This window comes from Microplitis demolitor, chromosome 2 (assembly GCF_026212275.2).
Source record: "Microplitis demolitor isolate Queensland-Clemson2020A chromosome 2, iyMicDemo2.1a, whole genome shotgun sequence".
Taxonomy (NCBI): Eukaryota; Metazoa; Arthropoda; class Insecta; order Hymenoptera; family Braconidae; genus Microplitis; species Microplitis demolitor.
Window position 1 is genome coordinate 24202604 of NC_068546.1, and position 18213 is coordinate 24220816.

At 28.9% G+C, this 18213-nt stretch overlaps 3 protein-coding genes across 10 annotated transcripts; 1 reads left to right on the forward strand and 2 right to left on the reverse strand.

Moving 5' to 3' along the window:
* Positions 1–635: 635 nt before the first annotated feature.
* LOC103572174 (protein real-time) lies at positions 636–7406 on the reverse strand. Of its 2 annotated transcripts, XM_008550648.3 has the most exons (14): positions 7072–7406; positions 5609–5758; positions 5216–5347; positions 5001–5129; positions 4812–4921; positions 4366–4736; positions 4198–4286; positions 3964–4101; positions 3757–3877; positions 3561–3685; positions 2665–2905; positions 2492–2604; positions 2073–2212; positions 637–2003 (listed from the first exon to the last, which is right to left on the reverse strand). In XM_008550648.3, the coding sequence occupies exons 1-14, from the start codon at positions 7132–7134 to the stop codon at positions 1934–1936; spliced, it is 1992 nt and encodes a 663-aa protein (XP_008548870.1). In that variant the 5' UTR covers positions 7135–7406; the 3' UTR covers positions 637–1933. The 2 variants fall into 2 exon arrangements, with proteins under 2 accessions (XP_053598796.1, XP_008548870.1); XM_053742821.1 differs by having other exon boundaries at positions 636–2003; positions 2492–2905.
* A 298-nt stretch (positions 7407–7704) lies between these two features.
* LOC103572176 (post-GPI attachment to proteins factor 3) lies at positions 7705–9846 on the forward strand. 2 transcript variants are annotated; one of them, XM_008550650.3, is made up of 7 exons: positions 7705–8016; positions 8333–8475; positions 8558–8710; positions 8780–9038; positions 9151–9355; positions 9444–9492; positions 9752–9846. In XM_008550650.3, exons 1-7 carry the CDS (start codon positions 7887–7889, stop codon positions 9761–9763), a joined length of 951 nt encoding a protein of 316 aa, XP_008548872.1. In that variant the 5' UTR covers positions 7705–7886; the 3' UTR covers positions 9764–9846. The 2 variants fall into 2 exon arrangements, with proteins under 2 accessions (XP_008548872.1, XP_008548871.1); XM_008550649.3 differs by having other exon boundaries at positions 9444–9846.
* Positions 9847–9938: 92 nt separating this feature from the next.
* LOC103572177 (integrin alpha-PS1) lies at positions 9939–18117 on the reverse strand. 6 transcript variants are annotated; one of them, XM_008550654.2, is made up of 8 exons: positions 18011–18117; positions 17400–17876; positions 16701–16828; positions 15643–15666; positions 12597–15118; positions 12353–12447; positions 12092–12221; positions 9939–12031 (listed from the first exon to the last, which is right to left on the reverse strand). In XM_008550654.2, exons 2-8 carry the CDS (start codon positions 17561–17563, stop codon positions 11801–11803), a joined length of 3294 nt encoding a protein of 1097 aa, XP_008548876.1. In that variant the 5' UTR covers positions 17564–17876; positions 18011–18117; the 3' UTR covers positions 9939–11800. The 6 variants fall into 6 exon arrangements, with proteins under 6 accessions (XP_008548876.1, XP_008548877.1, XP_014300801.1 ...); XM_008550655.2 differs by having other exon boundaries at positions 17400–17665; positions 17762–18094; XM_014445315.2 differs by having other exon boundaries at positions 17400–17665; positions 17742–18094.
* Between the last annotated feature and the right edge of the window lie 96 nt (positions 18118–18213).

Consider the following 18213-nt stretch of genomic DNA (forward strand, 5'->3'; position numbering starts at 1 on the left):
TTTAAAATTTTCTAAGATTCTTCATCAATTTTTTTTATCTTCAATTTTAATATATAGGCCAAGTTTCTTTTGCAAAACTTTTAAATAATTTTTTAAAAAACAGAGCCACTGATTTTCTTAAATAATTCAAAAATTGATAATTTTTTAAAAAAGGACTGAATGATTTACTTTGGATAATTACATAAAATAAAGTCGACATATCCTGTCAATAATTGGGTCTTTTAATTTGATAGTTAATATTTTCATATATTATTTATTTAAAATATAATTTCTAGAGACAGTTGCGTGGATTGTTAATTCAGGCAGCTATAAAACAGATCTATTTTATGAAAGAAAATATGAATTTAAAAGAAGATAAGAAGTAACTGATTATATTTATTTAAAAATAACTTATCATAAATAAGCAAACTAATTATTTAAACAAAAGAGGTGAAGTTTTTGATACTTTAGTAAGAGAAAAAAATAAATAAAATTTATTTGTATATAAAAAAATAAAGACAGTGAAATTGTAACATTTGTTATATTTATTTTTATAATACATAATCATAAATTAAATTTCTAACAGAAAAGAATAATTATTTTTTTTTTAAATGCAACAAATGCTATTTTTGTTTCATTTACTTTAAATTCTCGTCATGGATTTAAAATGCTTGATAATATTTACGTTTTATGTCAAAACAAGTCTATTTATTTTAATAAAATTTCATAATTAAACGAATTTCGTTTGTTCATACTTTTAAACATTAATGAAATTTCTATTTTATTTAAAATAAAAATTTATTTCCAACGATCAACTCGATTTATTAATTTATTTTTATCTAATTATCAATTTTTTAATAACTTTATTATTTACTAATCACCTAGTGATTTTATTTTTATTTGTAATTCGTCGTGATTGATATCAATTGCTAATAAATCTATAGAACTCCAAAAAAATACGTAGATCTTTCGATAGTTGACTAACGATTTTTTAAAAAAAAATAATTGTAAATAAAATAGTGATTAATTATATTATTGTTACAATGATTGCTGATAAAAATACTATTAATATCAATATCAATATCAATATATGAAAATAATTAATATAAAACTGCAATCTACTTAAGCAATAGCTAAAAAAATTTAAACTACAAATATTGTCACTAATAAAATTACGTAGCAATCTAATTGATCAATTCTATTGGCATCGACTTAAAATTTATCATTAATAATTAATAATCATTTTGATTAAAACTACAGCAATTATCTGACGGACGGATAGAATTTAATATCGCCCTCTTTATATATCTCAACAAATATATTAAACTTTTATTATCTTTATATATAATTTTATATTTTTAAAATACTTAATATACCGGTTCGTCAGATTTAATTGATCTTGCTCTTGATTAATTCTCATTAATCAATAAATTTATATATTTTTTATTTATTTACATAATTTCTTTGTATTCCTGCGATGGAAGAGATCAGTTATAAATTTTACTTATAAATTTTATTATTCTTTCTTCTTTTAAATTAAAAATATATGTATATATATTTATGTTTCATTACTTATTAATATGGAGCAATGATTAATAATTTTTATATTAATTCTTTTACGTATCTACTTCATATTTTTATGTATGAAAATAATTTGTCAACGTATAACTCCCAACACCTTTTAACTGTATGTATATTATTAGTATTATTTTTTTTTGTAAAATTAATAATTTGTTAATTAATCAATATTATTTACGGTCGATATTGATTTGACACAATTATTAAATCAGTTAATTTCAATGATAATTAAATTGATTTTAAATAAAAATTGACTTTACTTCTGCATTATTGTGAATTGACTTGTATATTAAATTTGTTATTATTGTAATTGTTATTATTTTTACGTATCAGGAATAGGATCAATACTGATTCCTTTACGAAGGAGATCTATCTCTCATCTGGACAACGAAGAGCTTGCAAAAGAGCGTCCACTTACAGCCGACTGAAGACTCATCATTGATCCCCTGTTAAATTTTAATGATAAATATATGAATTGAGTAAGGAGTATACTTTTATTTATTTAAAATAATTACCGATAATGCGCAGATGGTAATACTTCATAGAAGTACATTAGTTGAGCTTTGTGTGAGCTGATAGAAGGAAGAAATTCACCCTCATCTGGATTTTTCCATTGCAAAATATAAGTTCCAGGTTCTTGAATTATGTGTGTGCCCTAAAATTTAAAAAAAATTTAATATTTTTTTTAACAGTGCTCATTTTCCCCCACATTCAAATATTTTATCTTTTTATAGCTGGGTCATATTGACCCGTTATCAAATACTTGAAGATTAAAAAAAAAAGTAAAATTACCCGTATAAACAAATTCGTTCTAAAAAAGTTCGACATGTGGAACTTTTAAACTTGAGACAGATTAGAACTTTGAGTGGAACTTTTTTTTTTAACTTTTTCAAAACTAGGGTAAAATTAAATAAAAAAAAATTTTTTTTTTTACCTGAATACTTTCTCCATCATGACAGACAACACTCGATTCAACTTTGACACAATTAACGCCTTCTTTCCACTCTTTCAATGAATCTGAGTCAGCTGAAGTAACTTCCAATGATTCTGTTACAAAAAATAAATATATCAATAAAATATATTTTTTATCAGTAATTAAATAATTACCGTTGGTGTTTGCGGCATCTGGTTTTTCATACAAAACAGTGAAGATAACATTGTGACGCATGACATCAAAGTCCCAAGTGAGCACAGCACCAGGGTCATTGGTATTGATAGCAACGTGATGAACCTGACCGTGTGCTAAACTGATAGAATGATATAAACTGTGCTCATGATCATTAGAGGCTGCTTCTAGATCCAATCTGTATAAATTCTTGGGCACCACTCCCCCTTCCATAACATAAGTCTAAAATAATATGTGACATACAGTACATATTCAATAACTATTTAAAAATAAGGCTTCCATCGATTATTTTAAAAAATGACACACTGCATTCATTCTACGCTTACAAAAATATATCAAATATGTAAATGTTTGTCATTGTAAGATGTGTAATTAATGTTTTGTATGAGACATTATCTGATACGACAATTAGACAACAAGTATTGTGAGACAAAAGATTTTAATCGGCAATTTAAAAATTTAAAGACAGTTTCGTGCGTTGTCTAGATGTGTAATTTTAAAAAACGTCACGTTGCACGAGTGAACGATTTAATACAACGAATACATTTCTTGCACGTGATAATGATGATAAAAAACGTGATACATTGCATCATAAATTTATTAATTTTTTTTCTTTTGTTCTTTTTTTAATAAATTAATCTTACGTTATTACTTGTCACGATGTTAGAGTAATACCGAGCTGGTATGGTCAATTCATCAACCAAAATACTGTCCTATCAGTTTATCAAAGTTTTATTAAAATATAATTAAAGTGAGACCCAGTACCTGATCAGAGAACTAGTCCCCGATCACTCATGTAAAAAATATATGGAGTGATCGAGTACTAAATCTTTTGCTTTACATCCAGAAATAAATTATCGGAATTCAATTCCATTACCTCGGATGGGCCGCCAAGAAAATCGGGAATATATTCAGCGTCGATGTAATCCGTCAGGCCTCCGTCATTCTGTTCTTGATAATCACTTCCGCAGTAAAATATAAATTTGTTTCTGGTATTTTCATCTGAAATCACCATCCGCTCATTAATTAATTTTTATCTTTACCCAATCAACAGCATAATCAATTCAACTTACGTATAAATGTACTAATTAATGTCCAAAGAATTGGGAAACATCTCGGAGCGCGAATTATCAAAACTCTACCCATTGTTTCTGGGTAATTTGCTTCGACGATTTCAATTATTCGCAGTAAAGCCTGCAATTATTTTTTATCAATAATATTTACTCATTTTTTTTTTTTTTATTTGAACGAGAGGTAGTTATTTATTGATGTTCACTTACTTTAATACCTGGACGCCATAAATGACGCATATTCAATCCTTCAAGATCGATAAGCAGACACCACTGAGACACCGGGTGTCCTAGGACAGTTGTTGCTTCTTCCATTAGTGACAGTCCTTCCTCGCAAATATGTAAAGCCTGGAAGTATTTAAATAAATTATTTAATGCTGGTTGAAGTTTCAAACTTGTGTTCGACGAATAATAATAAAAATAATAGCAGGGTAATTTTCATACCAGCAGCAATAATTCATCTTCACCGATCGATTTAAGCAAACCCTTGACGTCCATTTGTCCAAGTCGTAAAATATAAAGTGGACGGCCGTCTATTATAGACAATAATTTACATATAGTACTAGTTTTTTTTTTAACTCAATAGTTTTATCGACTTTTTTTATATCTCACCCTTGTCGCAATGATGCCATCCGCCGGGGAAATAATCTTTTACGACCCGCGGAGCCTCGTATTCATCAAGTAATTTATCAATTTGAAATTTCTTACGCCAATGAAGTGATTGGGTCAACATTTCTTTAGCTTTATCAACCATAAATTCACGTGCACGTAAAAATCGCAACAATGTGGCGTCATTTGGCACTGATGCGCCTCGCAGTTCTTGAATACTTTGACGTAACTGCAACAACTTGCTCTCTTGCATTAAATCTAATTTACCTAAATATCTTTCTATATAATCAGAGGATAGTTTTATTTCTTTGTTCGTCGGCAATTTCGTTTCTGTTTCGACGGTATTTTGATCGTTGCTTTCTTCAGTCTCGACGCTAAAGAAAAAAATTGATTTAAATAAATTGTCTAATTTAATTTCAAAATAATAAAATTTTAAAAATATTACTGACGTTTTTTCGTCATCTGGAGTAGGAACTTTTTCAGGTTCAACCCATGGCGCGACGTAAGTTACCCCTTGTTCTTTCAATTCATTTATAAAATATTCAATTATTTCTTTACCCTAAAAAATTAAAATCAATAAAACTTATTTATTATTAAGTAATTACTCTGTATTTTTAAATAAGTAATTAATGTAAAACCTTGGCTATATTTTGGGCGTACTGTTTCATGGCTAATTTTTCCATTGAGTTTTCAAAGCCGAAGAAATTTTTGATATCCAAACTCGCTGTCTGCTCGAAACATGTCCACTCGCTATTTTCCGGATGTATCTAAGATATCAATCACAATTAATTAATTTATATGATAATTTTATTATTTATTGAAATGATAATGAATAATTAATAAAATTACTTACAAAGTATCTACATTTTTCAATAACTGTAACTCGTGATGAAAAACTTTCATTCCATGCTTCAATTTCTAAAATACTATTACGTCTGTCTAAGACATTTTTTTGTACAAAGTACACATAGTCAACTCCGATAATCTGTTAAATTTTTAAAAATATTATTCTAATAAATTAATTACTATCACTACTACACTGTAAAAAATTTGTGGCGGGAATTCGGAGTTAAATTTACTCCGAAGGGGAGTTGATTTTTAAATTTAAACCCCGTATGCAGAGTGATTTTTTTAAAACGCCAGGTGAAGGAGTAAATTCGGATTTGAAATCTGTATCTGGTCGGAATTCATTCCCAATTTTTTACAGTGCGCTAATTATAATTAATAAATAAATAAAAAAAAAAACCTTTTTTAAAATATAAGGAGCTTCAACATTGAGTTTGCATCGTCTCTCAGTAGTTCTGATTGCTCCACCTTGACTTTCTTCATCTTTCGTAACGTCACATCCAACAAATACTGGAATTTGTGGACATGTGGGGAATCTTTTCTCGTACGCCTTTTTTTTTATCGTATATAAAAAAAACAGAAATAAAGTAGGCAGTAATTACTATCTAGCTAACAAGTTTCTATATCTATATCTATATATATATATATATATATATATATATATATATATATATATATATATATATATATATATATATATATATATATATATGAATGTATATCTAGTCTCTAGTATTTTAATGATTGACTATGGTCATATCAAATGATTGCTATAATCAATAGCGTGTCTGTAAATTACGATGATGAATAGCTTTATTATGACCAATCAAAATAATTTAAGCCCTTATTCTATATTAATATAAATACCTTACAATATAATAAATATATATGTATATATATATATATTTTTTTTAGAAAAGTCAAGCTACTTACAAGCTTGACAAGCCACAAGCATTGATAAAAAAAAAGTAAGAGGAAAACTGTTGATGATTTATGAATAATGAATAATGATAAGTGAAGTATGTAATGATCAAGTATTTAAATGATGCTGAAAGTAGCCGACATCTCACAATTTAAATGTTTTTAATTACCAGCTAAATTTTTTAAAAAATCTACACAAAGTTTTTGAAATTCTTCACAAGGATTTTAAAATTTTTCTCTGTCGGTATTTACTTTTTTTTATTAAAAATAAATAAATTTTTCTAATGACTGCTACTTTTAGCATCATATATTTAATTACATACACAGAAAAAAAGGATTTTCTCGCTCCAAAAAAATATGATTCTGAAGTTAGCTGACTCTGATAACTATTAAAATTTTTTCAAAACCCTAAATTATAAAAAAAAAAAATTACACTTGGAGTTTTTTAAATTTTCTACATGTGCATATTTTTAGTTTTTATTTTTGTAAAAATTTTTGCTTTCAATTTAAAGTACAAAAAATTTCTTAGGGCGAATAGAAATTTTTGTACCAAGAAATAATTTTTTTCTGCGTAAATATTTTTTTAAAAATAAATCCAGTATGTAAATTAACATGTCAAGTATTTTAAAAATCAAAACTGTTATTGTTTGTGAATATCAAGGTTTTAGTTCAAGTTCAAAGACTGACCTTTGACATTAAATAAGTTTTAAAGTAAAGAAATAAACAAAGTAAATGTGCATAAGGTAAAAAGTTAAACTTTATACTGTTTACTATTTAACGGCGTGCAGTATAAATTGGCATTGGCATTATATACCCGCGTTCACATGCTTATTATACATACTATAAGTTAGAAGAAAGTAGGTAGCTGGTACGAGAGATGAATGTTTGATGACAGGATAATTATTTGAAGGCTACAAACACTATCTATAATAATAAACGCACCAGCATAACAAGTGCAAATGGGTGTTTGTAGACCCGTACGGGTGACTGGTACTGTTGAACCATTTTAGATTTTTTTCTTTTACTTTTTCTATACAACTGCTCAAATTTCACAACACCTTCACTTTTTACTTTACGTTACTTTGTTTTTTATTTTTGTTTTTAAAATCTCAGGTTTTTTAGCTGTCACTTTGAAGTATGGCTGCGTTACTGTAATTTGTATTATGACTAATTGGATATTGAGGTATTATTGAGGAAGTAAATAAAATAATTTTATTTTTTTAGGTCGGCTGTTAATCCAATTGTCACAACTCGAGATATCACGGACGAATGTAACTCTGACGGCTATGCCTCTAACGCGATGTCGCCACACGAGGTGACGAGTTCTTTAAATTTTAAGTCTTGTTTACAATTAACGATTATTTTAATTTTATTAATCGATTTAATAAATTATTTTTAATCAATTAATCTGTGAAAATAATTAAATTCAAATATTAATTACTGTAAATAAAATAATAATATAATTTGAGTCATTATTTTTTGTCGGTGACATTTGGAAATTCAAATTTCCCGCGCGCGACTTTTTTTGACATGAACGTCAGCCTTTAAAAAAAAAATACAAAACATGTAATTTGTGTTGTGTAATAATTGATAAGTGTCAAAAAATGTATCGTTAATTAGTATTTAGATAAATAAAAAATGATCAATTTAAAATTTTTTAATTATCTACTACGATGACAGTTAAATTTTTGAATTAAAAATAATTTTGTTTGAGTGGATTTTTAATTTTTGGAGTAACTTTTTGACAACCCGTAGACATGACAAAGTTTTTATTAATTTTATTTATACATATATTTATATTTACAAATGTATCAGCTTCTACGGGTGATAGATCACAATTTTACAGGCAATGTTTACTTGTTTGTTATTCCAGTAGTTGTAAGCACAGTAAGTAAATATAAAACTTCTGTTTTCATTTTTTGTAAGTACTTTAAATATTTTGAAAAAATTATGACACTCATTTTATCTGATGTCTAATAATTTTTAAATTTTTTCAAATCGATAGATTGTAAAAAATTGCGCCAAAAGTTTTTCAAATTTTCTACATATGCATTTTTTTTTTTTTTTTTTTTTGTTTTTTTTTTTTTTTAAATTGATTTGTTAAAAAAAATTCAAAAATTTTGAATTGTGTTAACCGGAACCAGAAAAAAATTTTCAAAAATTCTAGATGCTTTTTACAAATTTTTTTAATTAATATTTACAGACGTGGAATTTGAAATCGTCTCATTTGATGACGGTGGATTTTTATCGTGGTCATGTGAAGAAAATTGCCGATATGATTGCATGTGGGAAACAGTTAATCATTTTATTGATCATGGACTTAAAGTTCCGCAATTTCATGGCAAGGTACCAATTTATATAAATCTATAGTTACCTATTTATTTACTTGTCAATAAATTAATTAATAAATGAAATTACTATTTTGCAGTGGCCATTTATTAGAATGTTCGGATTCCAAGAGCCAGCGTCTGTAATATTTTCGATTTTGAATTTCTATGCGCACATTATGATGTACCGTAAATTTCGTCGGGAAATAAAATCGTCTATGCCAATGTCTTTAATCTGGACTTATTTTACTGTCGTAAATATAAATTTTATTTTTAAAAAATATTAACGAGTAAATTTTAAAGTTGAAAAATATTTTTTGAAGGTTTGTTTGAATGCTTGGTTCTGGTCAGCAATTTTCCACGCGAGAGATAAACCATTTACCGAAGTAATGGATTACTCTTGTGCATTTACGATGGTCATAACACTTTTATACTGTATGCTGATAAGAATATTTTATAAAAATAATAAATTATTTGCTGTGATAACTTTTGGGTACATCAGTATGCTCTCCGTTCATTTGTCCCATTTGTGGTCAGGAAAAATTAACTACGGATACAATATGAAAATAAATATAGTGTTTGGTAATTACTATTTAATAATTAAGTAAAAAAATTTTTAAACCCAAATGTTATCATTTAGATAATTAAATTTACAACTTTAATTACTTTCACAATTGAATATTTTTGTCTACAGGATTTTTGACGTTTCTTATCACAGTTATTTGGTGGTATCGTAATTCTTCAAAACTTACTCACTCTTATCTTATCGGGTGGTTTACTATCTTGACTGTGGCTGTTACTCTATTAGAGGTAGCAGATTTTCCTCCAATATTTTGGACCCTTGATGCCCATGCTCTCTGGCACGCTTCCACTGCTCCGCTTGTTTATCTCTTATACAAGTAAATAATTTATTTTACATTAAAATTTATTATAAGCAACATCGGAAGCTCTACTCAGTCATAAATTTAATTTAATTATTAATTACAGATTTATGATCTCAGACTGCCATTATTTAAGAAAGCAATATAGTTATCAGGTAATATCAGACATTCATGTTGAGTAATAAGTAGAATAAATATAATAATTAATTTAATTTTGTAAATAATAGACATTTGTAGGTAGAAAATGAATAAAAAATTTTTTTTATTTTTTTATATTTTACAATAACTTTCTTTCATTTTTTTTATTACAATTTCTTATCTAATAGATTTGTATCAGATAATGGATACAAAGAACAGTTGATAAAAATGAAACATTTGTTTGTTTTTTACATAAAATATATGAATAATTGTCAGGTGATTCCTTAAAAAATATATGAAGTATGCACAAGCTGTGATTAAGATTCAATGGCCTCTACAAAAAAAAAAAAAAAAAAAAAAAAAATGAACAACATTTGATTTTAAATGGCAAGACTCAAGAAAGTCTACGTGTTTTAAATCAATACTTAATTGTATCAAATTTATTTGCATTGTTGAATAATAAATTCAATTTTGAATTGAATTCGCTGCTAGAATTTTAATTAATATTAAAATTATTTTTTTCTATTTTTACAATAAATTTACTGCATTGTCTAGATCAATGTTTTAGTCGCAGGAAGACATTTTTGATACTTAATAGTTTTTATATTTATAGAGATTAGAATAATTATAAGCTTGAATGAATTTTCGAGGGAATGTTTTTTACAAAGATATCAAATATCTAAAAAAATGTTTAATGACAATGAAGTAGTGAGTAATTAATAAATATTTAAGTACCAAAATGCAGTATAATTTTTCTCTTTTTTTAAAATTATCAACATGACTTTAAATGTCAACAATTTAAATATTATTTTTACAACGATTATTTTATCGTTTTATATCTCGAATAAATTTTCTTATTTACTAATAATTTTTTATTAAAAAAAAAAAATTATTTATAAAAAATGTTCGCCTATAAATATTTAAAAGTATAATAAAAAAGTAATCTAGCAAAATTTGATTGTCTAATAATTAAAACAACAATTTAAATATCTATAAATTTTTTAAAATCCAATAAACCTAATGGATGTGTAACGCTGCCTTTAATAATTAATTAAAATTTTTATAAAAAATATACTAGTAAGTATATTTTAAAAATAAACAATCAAACTCACTAGATTGTTCACTTAAATTAATTAAAATAAAAGTATTAAATAGTGCCAATGATTGTACTCATGTAACTTAAGTAATAAATGAAGTGTTGAACTCATGATTATTGATTATGATTAAAAAACGATATTGAGGAAGATATATAACTTTTAATAGTAATAGTAATTTGTTCTTTCTTCTGTTCTGTCATTTTCTTTTCTTTTATAAATATAAATACTTTGTATGTAATTAGTATCGATGTAAGCGGGCAGAGTCGTTCAACCCGTGTAAAGAAATTTTTATGCAGAGAATTCAGATCTGAAGTTCATCATAAAACAGATTCTGTCACAAATATGACAAGGATTTATACAGTAAACATTTAGTCAGGTTTATATCCTGATTCAATTAAAAGACGTAAGAAATTAATTTTAGAATTTATACAGATTTGTAATGATCTGAATTTCATGATGTTTAGATCTAAATTCATTATGAACAAAAATTGTTTTTACACCGGAAGTCATCAGTCTTTATCCGAAAAAATACATATATATTTTTAATATCGGTAGTGATCAAAAACACTGAGGTAAAAGACCTAGTAGCCGATCAGTGAACTAGTACTCCATCTTTCATATATTTTTATAGATATATTTAGTAAATATAAATATATAAATATATAAATATACGAGTATTAGTCCTCAGATGAGATACTGGGTCTCGTACCTTAAATCTATTGATTAATAATAAAAAAAATCATTTAGCACCATAGATTAAATCTTTTACTTAAAAATATTTTTTTCTCTTTAAAAAAGAAACATAAATTTATACACTGACTCGTCCAGCACCCAGTGTTTTTGCGATCAATTATCTATAAAATTCTCCCGTCAATATCGCATCAGTTAGACATCATTTTTTTTTATATCACTTAAATGCAAGGCATAATTATCAATTATTTTAATTAATAATTAATTAATTAGTCAATAAAATTAAAGTAATCGCGGGTAAATACATACGGCCATGTAAGTAATAACACGATCCTGTCTTCCGAAGAACACTTGATGTTTAAATAATTCCGTGAATTATAAATATAAATATGTATATGTATGTATATATATATTTATATATAAATATAAAATGCAATTGAGATGGCATCTTTGTGCTATCAATTTTTTTTGCTCTGGAAGTTCTCACTCGGGAAATTTTCTCTTCAATGTCAATTATTTTTTTTTTTTAATAATTAAATTAGTGTTTAAATAAAGCTTCGTGCTCTGGATTATCATCTCTATGCTTTTCTAAATTACCAGACAGAGTAGGATCAGGCCTACGTCTCTTAAAGAATCCTAGTTTCCATAATATTAATGTCAGTAATATCAATAATAACAACCCAGCACAAATAGCGACTATTATTATCCAAATTGGCACTGGTTCACTGTCTTGCTGATCACCTAGATCTGGATACGCTATCGTTTCGGCCTATTAAATATAATTATTTTAATAAAATAACAATATTTAATTAACACTAATAATACGTACCGTAGCCTGGTCATTTTTTAAATTTTCCTGCTGGATTTCAATGTTCGGTGGGATTACGATTCTAGCATTGGAGCCGATTTTAACCTGGTCAACCTTCGGATAATCCTCGACGAGCGTTGAATTCCACAGCCTGTAGTTAACAGTAAAGAGAAAATGAATAATATGATGAGTCATTTTACTGTCAATGAATTTTAAATACTCGAGAGTTTTATTAAACATATGACTGATGTTTATACAAAGGCAATGTTTTTAAATACATACCTTGCCTTCACAGTAATTGTCGCTTCTTGTTTACGTTGTAAGTTATAAATAATACATTTAATGTCAAAGCATTTAGCAGTCCCTGTTTTACAATTCTGTAAATAAAAATTATTCATTTATTTTTATTTAAATTAATTAATTATAACGTAAATATTTTTCCGATAAAATCCAATTGAATTTTAATCGAATACTTGGAACGTTCAAGTTTAAATTAAATTCGAAGTTTTTAACCCGGATTACATACCATAGAAACAATTTGCCGTGAATGACCATCAGGATCAGTTGTCATTCTCGTACTGACAACCTTTTCAATATCCCGTCGATCTCTGATATGATTAACTGTCCGATTGCGGTAATAATTAACAGGAGGACTTGTCGTTGATGGGAATGGATCCAAATCATCGTAACTAACACTGCCAAGTAATTTCAGTGGATTTACAACATAACCAGGTGGTAAAATGCATTCCCCATCGCCAACATGACTCACTGTCGGCATTTCCTCGAGATACAACAACCACTTGCCGTGTTTTTTGTCATTAGCAACTTCATAAGGCCAAGAAATAACAACTTCGACGGTCCTCACTTTCCACGGACCCTCGTTGAAGACTTCATACATGTGCGATACTTTAGGGCCAACTTCATTCAAATGTTTTATCGCAGATTCTCCAACAACCGGACCGCCGTAATAAGCCCACTGAGTTTTCGCGCTTCCTTTTATTGACAATTCCGCGCGTTTTAGTACGATCGCTTGCAATCGAACCGGTTGTTTTTCCTGCACTTCTTTAGATGTTGAGTTGGCAAAAATAACAAAATTCAATTGCGGTTCGTTGTCTTCGACTCCTTTGGGGTCGAATCTTACTTGAACATTGACAGCGTTGTCTTTTCTGAACGGATTGCCAATGGAACAAATTACTAGTGTCGAATTATAGAGATTGCAGATAATCGACTCATTACTTTTACTTGCAATGTAATTAAGACTAGGCGAGTGACTTATAAACAATTGCGCTTCATATGCAGACTCTCCGATATTGACAGTACTGACATCAACAACAACCTCTTCCACTTCACCCAACAACAATTCATAGAAATTTGGCTTGACAACTGACGCAGATAAATTTAATTTCGCGTCAACTTGTAGATCACTTTCACATATTTCATTGTCACCGCAATCTTTTTGAAACGTCGCTTCAAATATTCTTGCGGCTTCTTGTTGATTTAATATCGGATAATTATTAATGTCTGGCAATAAATTACCCTCGGCTGGCATTATCGGCTCTTCTTGTACTAGGGTATAATTCAAGCGGAATTTAATTGGCGATTGTATGTCACGCGTGTTCTCTTTCAAATAAACGATCTCACGCTGACAGTGCATCAGTTTTGTCGGGTCTAATGTCACTGTACGATTAATATAATGGGGTTTATTTTTACCAAAACCAAACCAGACACGCGAGAATTTTTTTACACCCGAGTAAGTTTCAGCTTCGATGTGATAATTCAGTTTGAGATTAAGCATACCCTCATTGCGGGTCAGTGATTCTGTTTTGCAGCAGGCTTCAAAAGCAAAACACGTGTGATTTGATGTGGGATCTGATGAACACCCGAATTTATTTGGGTCAATGGCCTCTATTTTGTCCTGATAAGTGCCATCTTTGCGAGCGTAACGCACTGAAGTAGTGATGTCGATTATTTTTCTTGCACGCAGCAGAGCAACGGCATCATCATCATAAGCACCAATTAATAAATCAGGGTAGCCATTTTTGTCCATATCAATTCCACCGCTCAACGAGTAACCGAAGGTACGTAGAGGTACGGGAGTATCTTCTGAATGTATAACTTGTGACGGTGTTGTTATGATTCCATTTTTGGATCCCAGATAAATATAAACAGTGCCTTTGCCTTCGTAAGGTGCACCTATAGCTAAATCTTCATAACCATCTTTATTTAAATCACGTAAGTTAGCCAATGCAAATCCAAAACGTGATTCTTCACGACCTACTAGCTTTGTTGGCTTACATTTATCATTATCTTTGTTGTGTCTACACAAGGATGTGTAAATATAAACAGCACCACCTTCAGCTTTATTGAAGTAAAACGGAGCAGAGACAATCAAATCTGTTATTTCATCGCCATTGACATCAGCAGCGGCTATTTCGTAACCGAAACTCGAAGCGAATTGCTCGCCATTCAAAATTAGTGCGACATCCATGTCAGGACGTGAATTTTGACGGGTCAATACCACGACTTGTCCAGTTCCATTTGATCTCGGAGCACCGGAAGCGTATGCCAGACCTTTACCAAAGAAATTACCGACAGTGACAGACATTCCCAGGTAACTGTACTTGCTGACAGGTGATGCGTCTTGCATTGGCGCATTATAGACAGTGTTGTCACGCAATAAAAATTCATCTGATACTGTAAAAACGTACATGGTACCACGCCAGGTGTGTGGACCAGGTGTACCAATGACGACACGATCCTCTGGTGTTAGTATCCCACTGGTTCCAGCTTGGCAGTATCCGAATTGCTCATGAGCTTTCTTCGTTGGTTTTCCCGAGCACGGTTTTTTCAAATCGTCATACTGGAGGTCCTGGGTCAAAATGTAGCAGTGTCCTTGCCCCCACTGTGAGTCCGCTGTTTTTACTATGTGCCGATGGGCGCAGACCATAACTTTGCCACCGACCCCTTGACTTCTTACTGTCACCCCGAGCCACTGTCCGTCTTTTATCTCGTCGTTTCCCGGAGGAATTAATTCATCAGAATCAATATCTATAGAAAATAAAAATATTAATGATGGATTCATTGTTCAAGAATATAAAAAATGAAAAATTTTCTTGCAAAATTATATTGTTAGTTGTCGTAATGTATTTTATTTTTATGATTTTCTTAGCAGTCTCTTGCATGATGATGATCAATGACTGTGACAATGATAATGAGATAGCGTTTAATAAAATATGTAAACATTCGTGTAAAATTAGTATTAGTATATTGCATTAAAATAATTTAAGCGGACAAGCCAAGTGCTGAATAAATAATAAATAAATTAGTTTAATTATTAAATTTAATTTTATTAAATAATTATTTTAATTACGGTATTTAAATAGCGTGCCATTGAAGCATATGCATGATGCTATTCCATGCTAAATTATTTTACTTGCTTTCATATAATAAAACAACATGAGCATAGCAAATGCCCGAAAAAATATAAACGAAATAAATAAAAAAAAAGTAAATGAAATAAATTGAATATTTATTGTCTTTTCATTCAAAGAATCTCCCATTGATTAACTTACTTGGATCAATTAGACCGTCTTCAGCTGTTAAGAGACAATCATAAAAATCTTTTAAAACATTATTTCATTGATAAAATAATAATCATTGATTTTAAATTACATACTACTTTCTTTCTTTATATTTTTAGTAATAAACAATGGCAATAGTTAATTATAGCTTAATACATATATTATTAATTGTGTAAATCTACCTACATATGACACATTAATTAATTTAAACATTAATACTTGTAATAATAACAATAATAAATATTATATTATTAAATTATTATATATTACAGAAATAGAAATACATATATTACGTAATATCTATATGATATGATATATACTGTTACACCAATCATTCCCATTGTTAGACTGACGTCTGTCTGTTTATTAATAGACTAGCGTTTAATATCCTATTAATTTATTCATTTTATTCTTTAACCCTTTAACGGAGTCATTTTTACTTGTTTGTAAATTACATAATATTTATCTCCACATATATACATAAATATATATGAACTCTTTATAATTATTATCATACAGACAAGAAATTACATGAGTGTAAATGCAGCGGACATGAGATTAATTTTAAATAAATAAATAGGGTATTGGTACCAATTTTGGACACTTTAGACCCAGTTTTAGACATTAAAAAATTAGAATAATTTGTAAATGACGGAATGATAATTAATTTAAAAATGTCTTCCCAGATACTTTTATCACAATGGAAATTTTATTAATTAAAATAAAGTATTAAAGGTCCAAAAATGGTACAGTGGTTACAATTGGTACTTCTACTTTAAATTAAAGTAAATAAATTTCCAAAAATGCGCTTACTGATTTTTCTTTGACCAAAATACGCATTTTTAAACTTTTATTCTGACATTTGATTTATTTATTTATTTAAAAATTTAAAAAATTGCCGCGTGTTCTATTGACACTCATGAAATTAGATTAAAAATATAAATTAGATAATTACCGGGAATTTTAAAATAAAAATAATTTTTTTTAGTCCGCTAAAGAGTTAAGAATATAAAAATATAAAAAGTATATTTAAATATAAGAGTACTTACCTTGTCGACCATCAGTAATAACTTGAACACAATCCCGTGAATTAGTGGTCAATGGACACTGCCACAATGCCCCAGATCTATTGGTACCAGGTTGTCTATTTTGATCCAAAGGTGCGCCGACCAAAATCCTGAAATTCAAACTATCGTTACTACATCTTAAAAAACACCAAAACCAGATAAAATTTTGAACGCCGATAAAAGTGAGACTGAAACAATGACCTAAATGAGAAAATTAAAATAAATTTAAATACTTAAAAGATGACTAAGACATTTATCTACCCATCGCGCAATGTTTTAATCCGAGATATACGTTTTTACAAAGAAATATTTATTTACTGAGAATGAACGAAGCAGTCATGCTCTATCACATCATCATAGTAAATTTATATGATAAATATGTGTCTTGTTCTTGTCCATTTGACCTCTAGTTCGTCTCTCATTTAATTTTTATAATCTAAATCTCCAGTAACATAAAAAAAACCAGTCATGCATTAGTTATCTCATTCATACTCCCACTCTTCACAATGGGGAACCATAAAGCGATAAGATCATTTGTACATCATCCTCATCTTGAAATAAAAAAATAGGCACGCGTCTGTTATCAGGCCAGTTGAGGTCTACTATTTTTACAGCGTGATAAATCCTAAAGAAAAACTAAAGACTAAATAAATTAAATTATCTCAACTAATTGAAGCTTACCAGCTTATTGACTTGTTATCATTCTCAAGTATTTCTTGGTGCTCTGCTACCGAGTATCCAAAATAAGATTCACTCTTTCCTCGTTTGATAACAGGTATCCTCCACTCGAGATTGAAACCCAACGCTCCATAAATCAGCACAAAAATCATCCAAGCCAGCTTCATGTTTTTTAAATTATTTATTATTTAAAAAAAAAATATAAATATCAAGAAAAATGATAACTAATCACACTGGAGCTGAGCTATTTTTTCCTGGCTATCATAAGTCTGAAAATGATGTTGACGTCAACAAACGACTTGTTATATCCAGGTGACACTAAAATACTGAAGATAAATTACAAACGAGAAAATACGCCCACTCACTCTCACGATCCGGCGTCGACTGAAACTCTTTTTCCTCTTCCTCTCTTCTCTTTACTTGTAAAATAATGTTACTACTCTCGAGTTGAGTCTCATTGATGTTGGATAGAAGACCAACCTTAGAAAAGAGAGAGCTTGATAATCCACTGGCTCTTAACGCTCATTTTATTTTTTTAAAAATCCGCACCCACACAGCCCACAGCCCTGTGCACAGCAAAAAATTAACGATCTTCAATAAAAAAAAATTCAAACCTTTCTCTCTTAAATATGAGGGAGAAAAAAGAGCAGACCCTGAGTTGAAACACCGGACTCTTGACTGCTGAACTATTTCTGTCTCTTTCTTCTTCTCTGTCTCTCTCAATTTAAACATTTCCTAGGGTCCCTTGACAGTCTCAATAATTTTAGTTCAAATAATTCCCGCCAGGTTTGAACTGTCATGCGCAGCTCTCCCTCGC

Coding starts and splice junctions, on each gene's coding strand:
- LOC103572174 (XM_053742821.1), bottom strand. CDS start 7,134: ATGGTTCAACAGTACCAGTCACCCGTACGGGTCTACAAACACCCATTT. Junction 5,759..7,071: donor CATTTGCACTTGTTATGCTG/GTGCGTTTATTA, acceptor ATAAAAAAAAAG/GCGTACGAGAAAAGATTCCC. Junction 4,287..4,365: donor ATGGCATCATTGCGACAAGG/GTGAGATATAAA, acceptor TGTCTATAATAG/ACGGCCGTCCACTTTATATT.
- LOC103572176 (XM_008550649.3), top strand. CDS start 7,887: ATGACAAAGTTTTTATTAATTTTATTTATACATATATTTATATTTACA. Junction 8,017..8,332: donor TTCCAGTAGTTGTAAGCACA/GTAAGTAAATAT, acceptor TAATATTTACAG/ACGTGGAATTTGAAATCGTC. Junction 9,039..9,150: donor GAAAATAAATATAGTGTTTG/GTAATTACTATT, acceptor TTTTGTCTACAG/GATTTTTGACGTTTCTTATC.
- LOC103572177 (XM_008550654.2), bottom strand. CDS start 17,563: ATGAAGCTGGCTTGGATGATTTTTGTGCTGATTTATGGAGCGTTGGGT. Junction 15,119..15,642: donor AGACGGTCTAATTGATCCAA/GTAAGTTAATCA, acceptor TATTTTCTATAG/ATATTGATTCTGATGAATTA. Junction 12,032..12,091: donor TAAAAAATGACCAGGCTACG/GTACGTATTATT, acceptor TATATTTAATAG/GCCGAAACGATAGCGTATCC.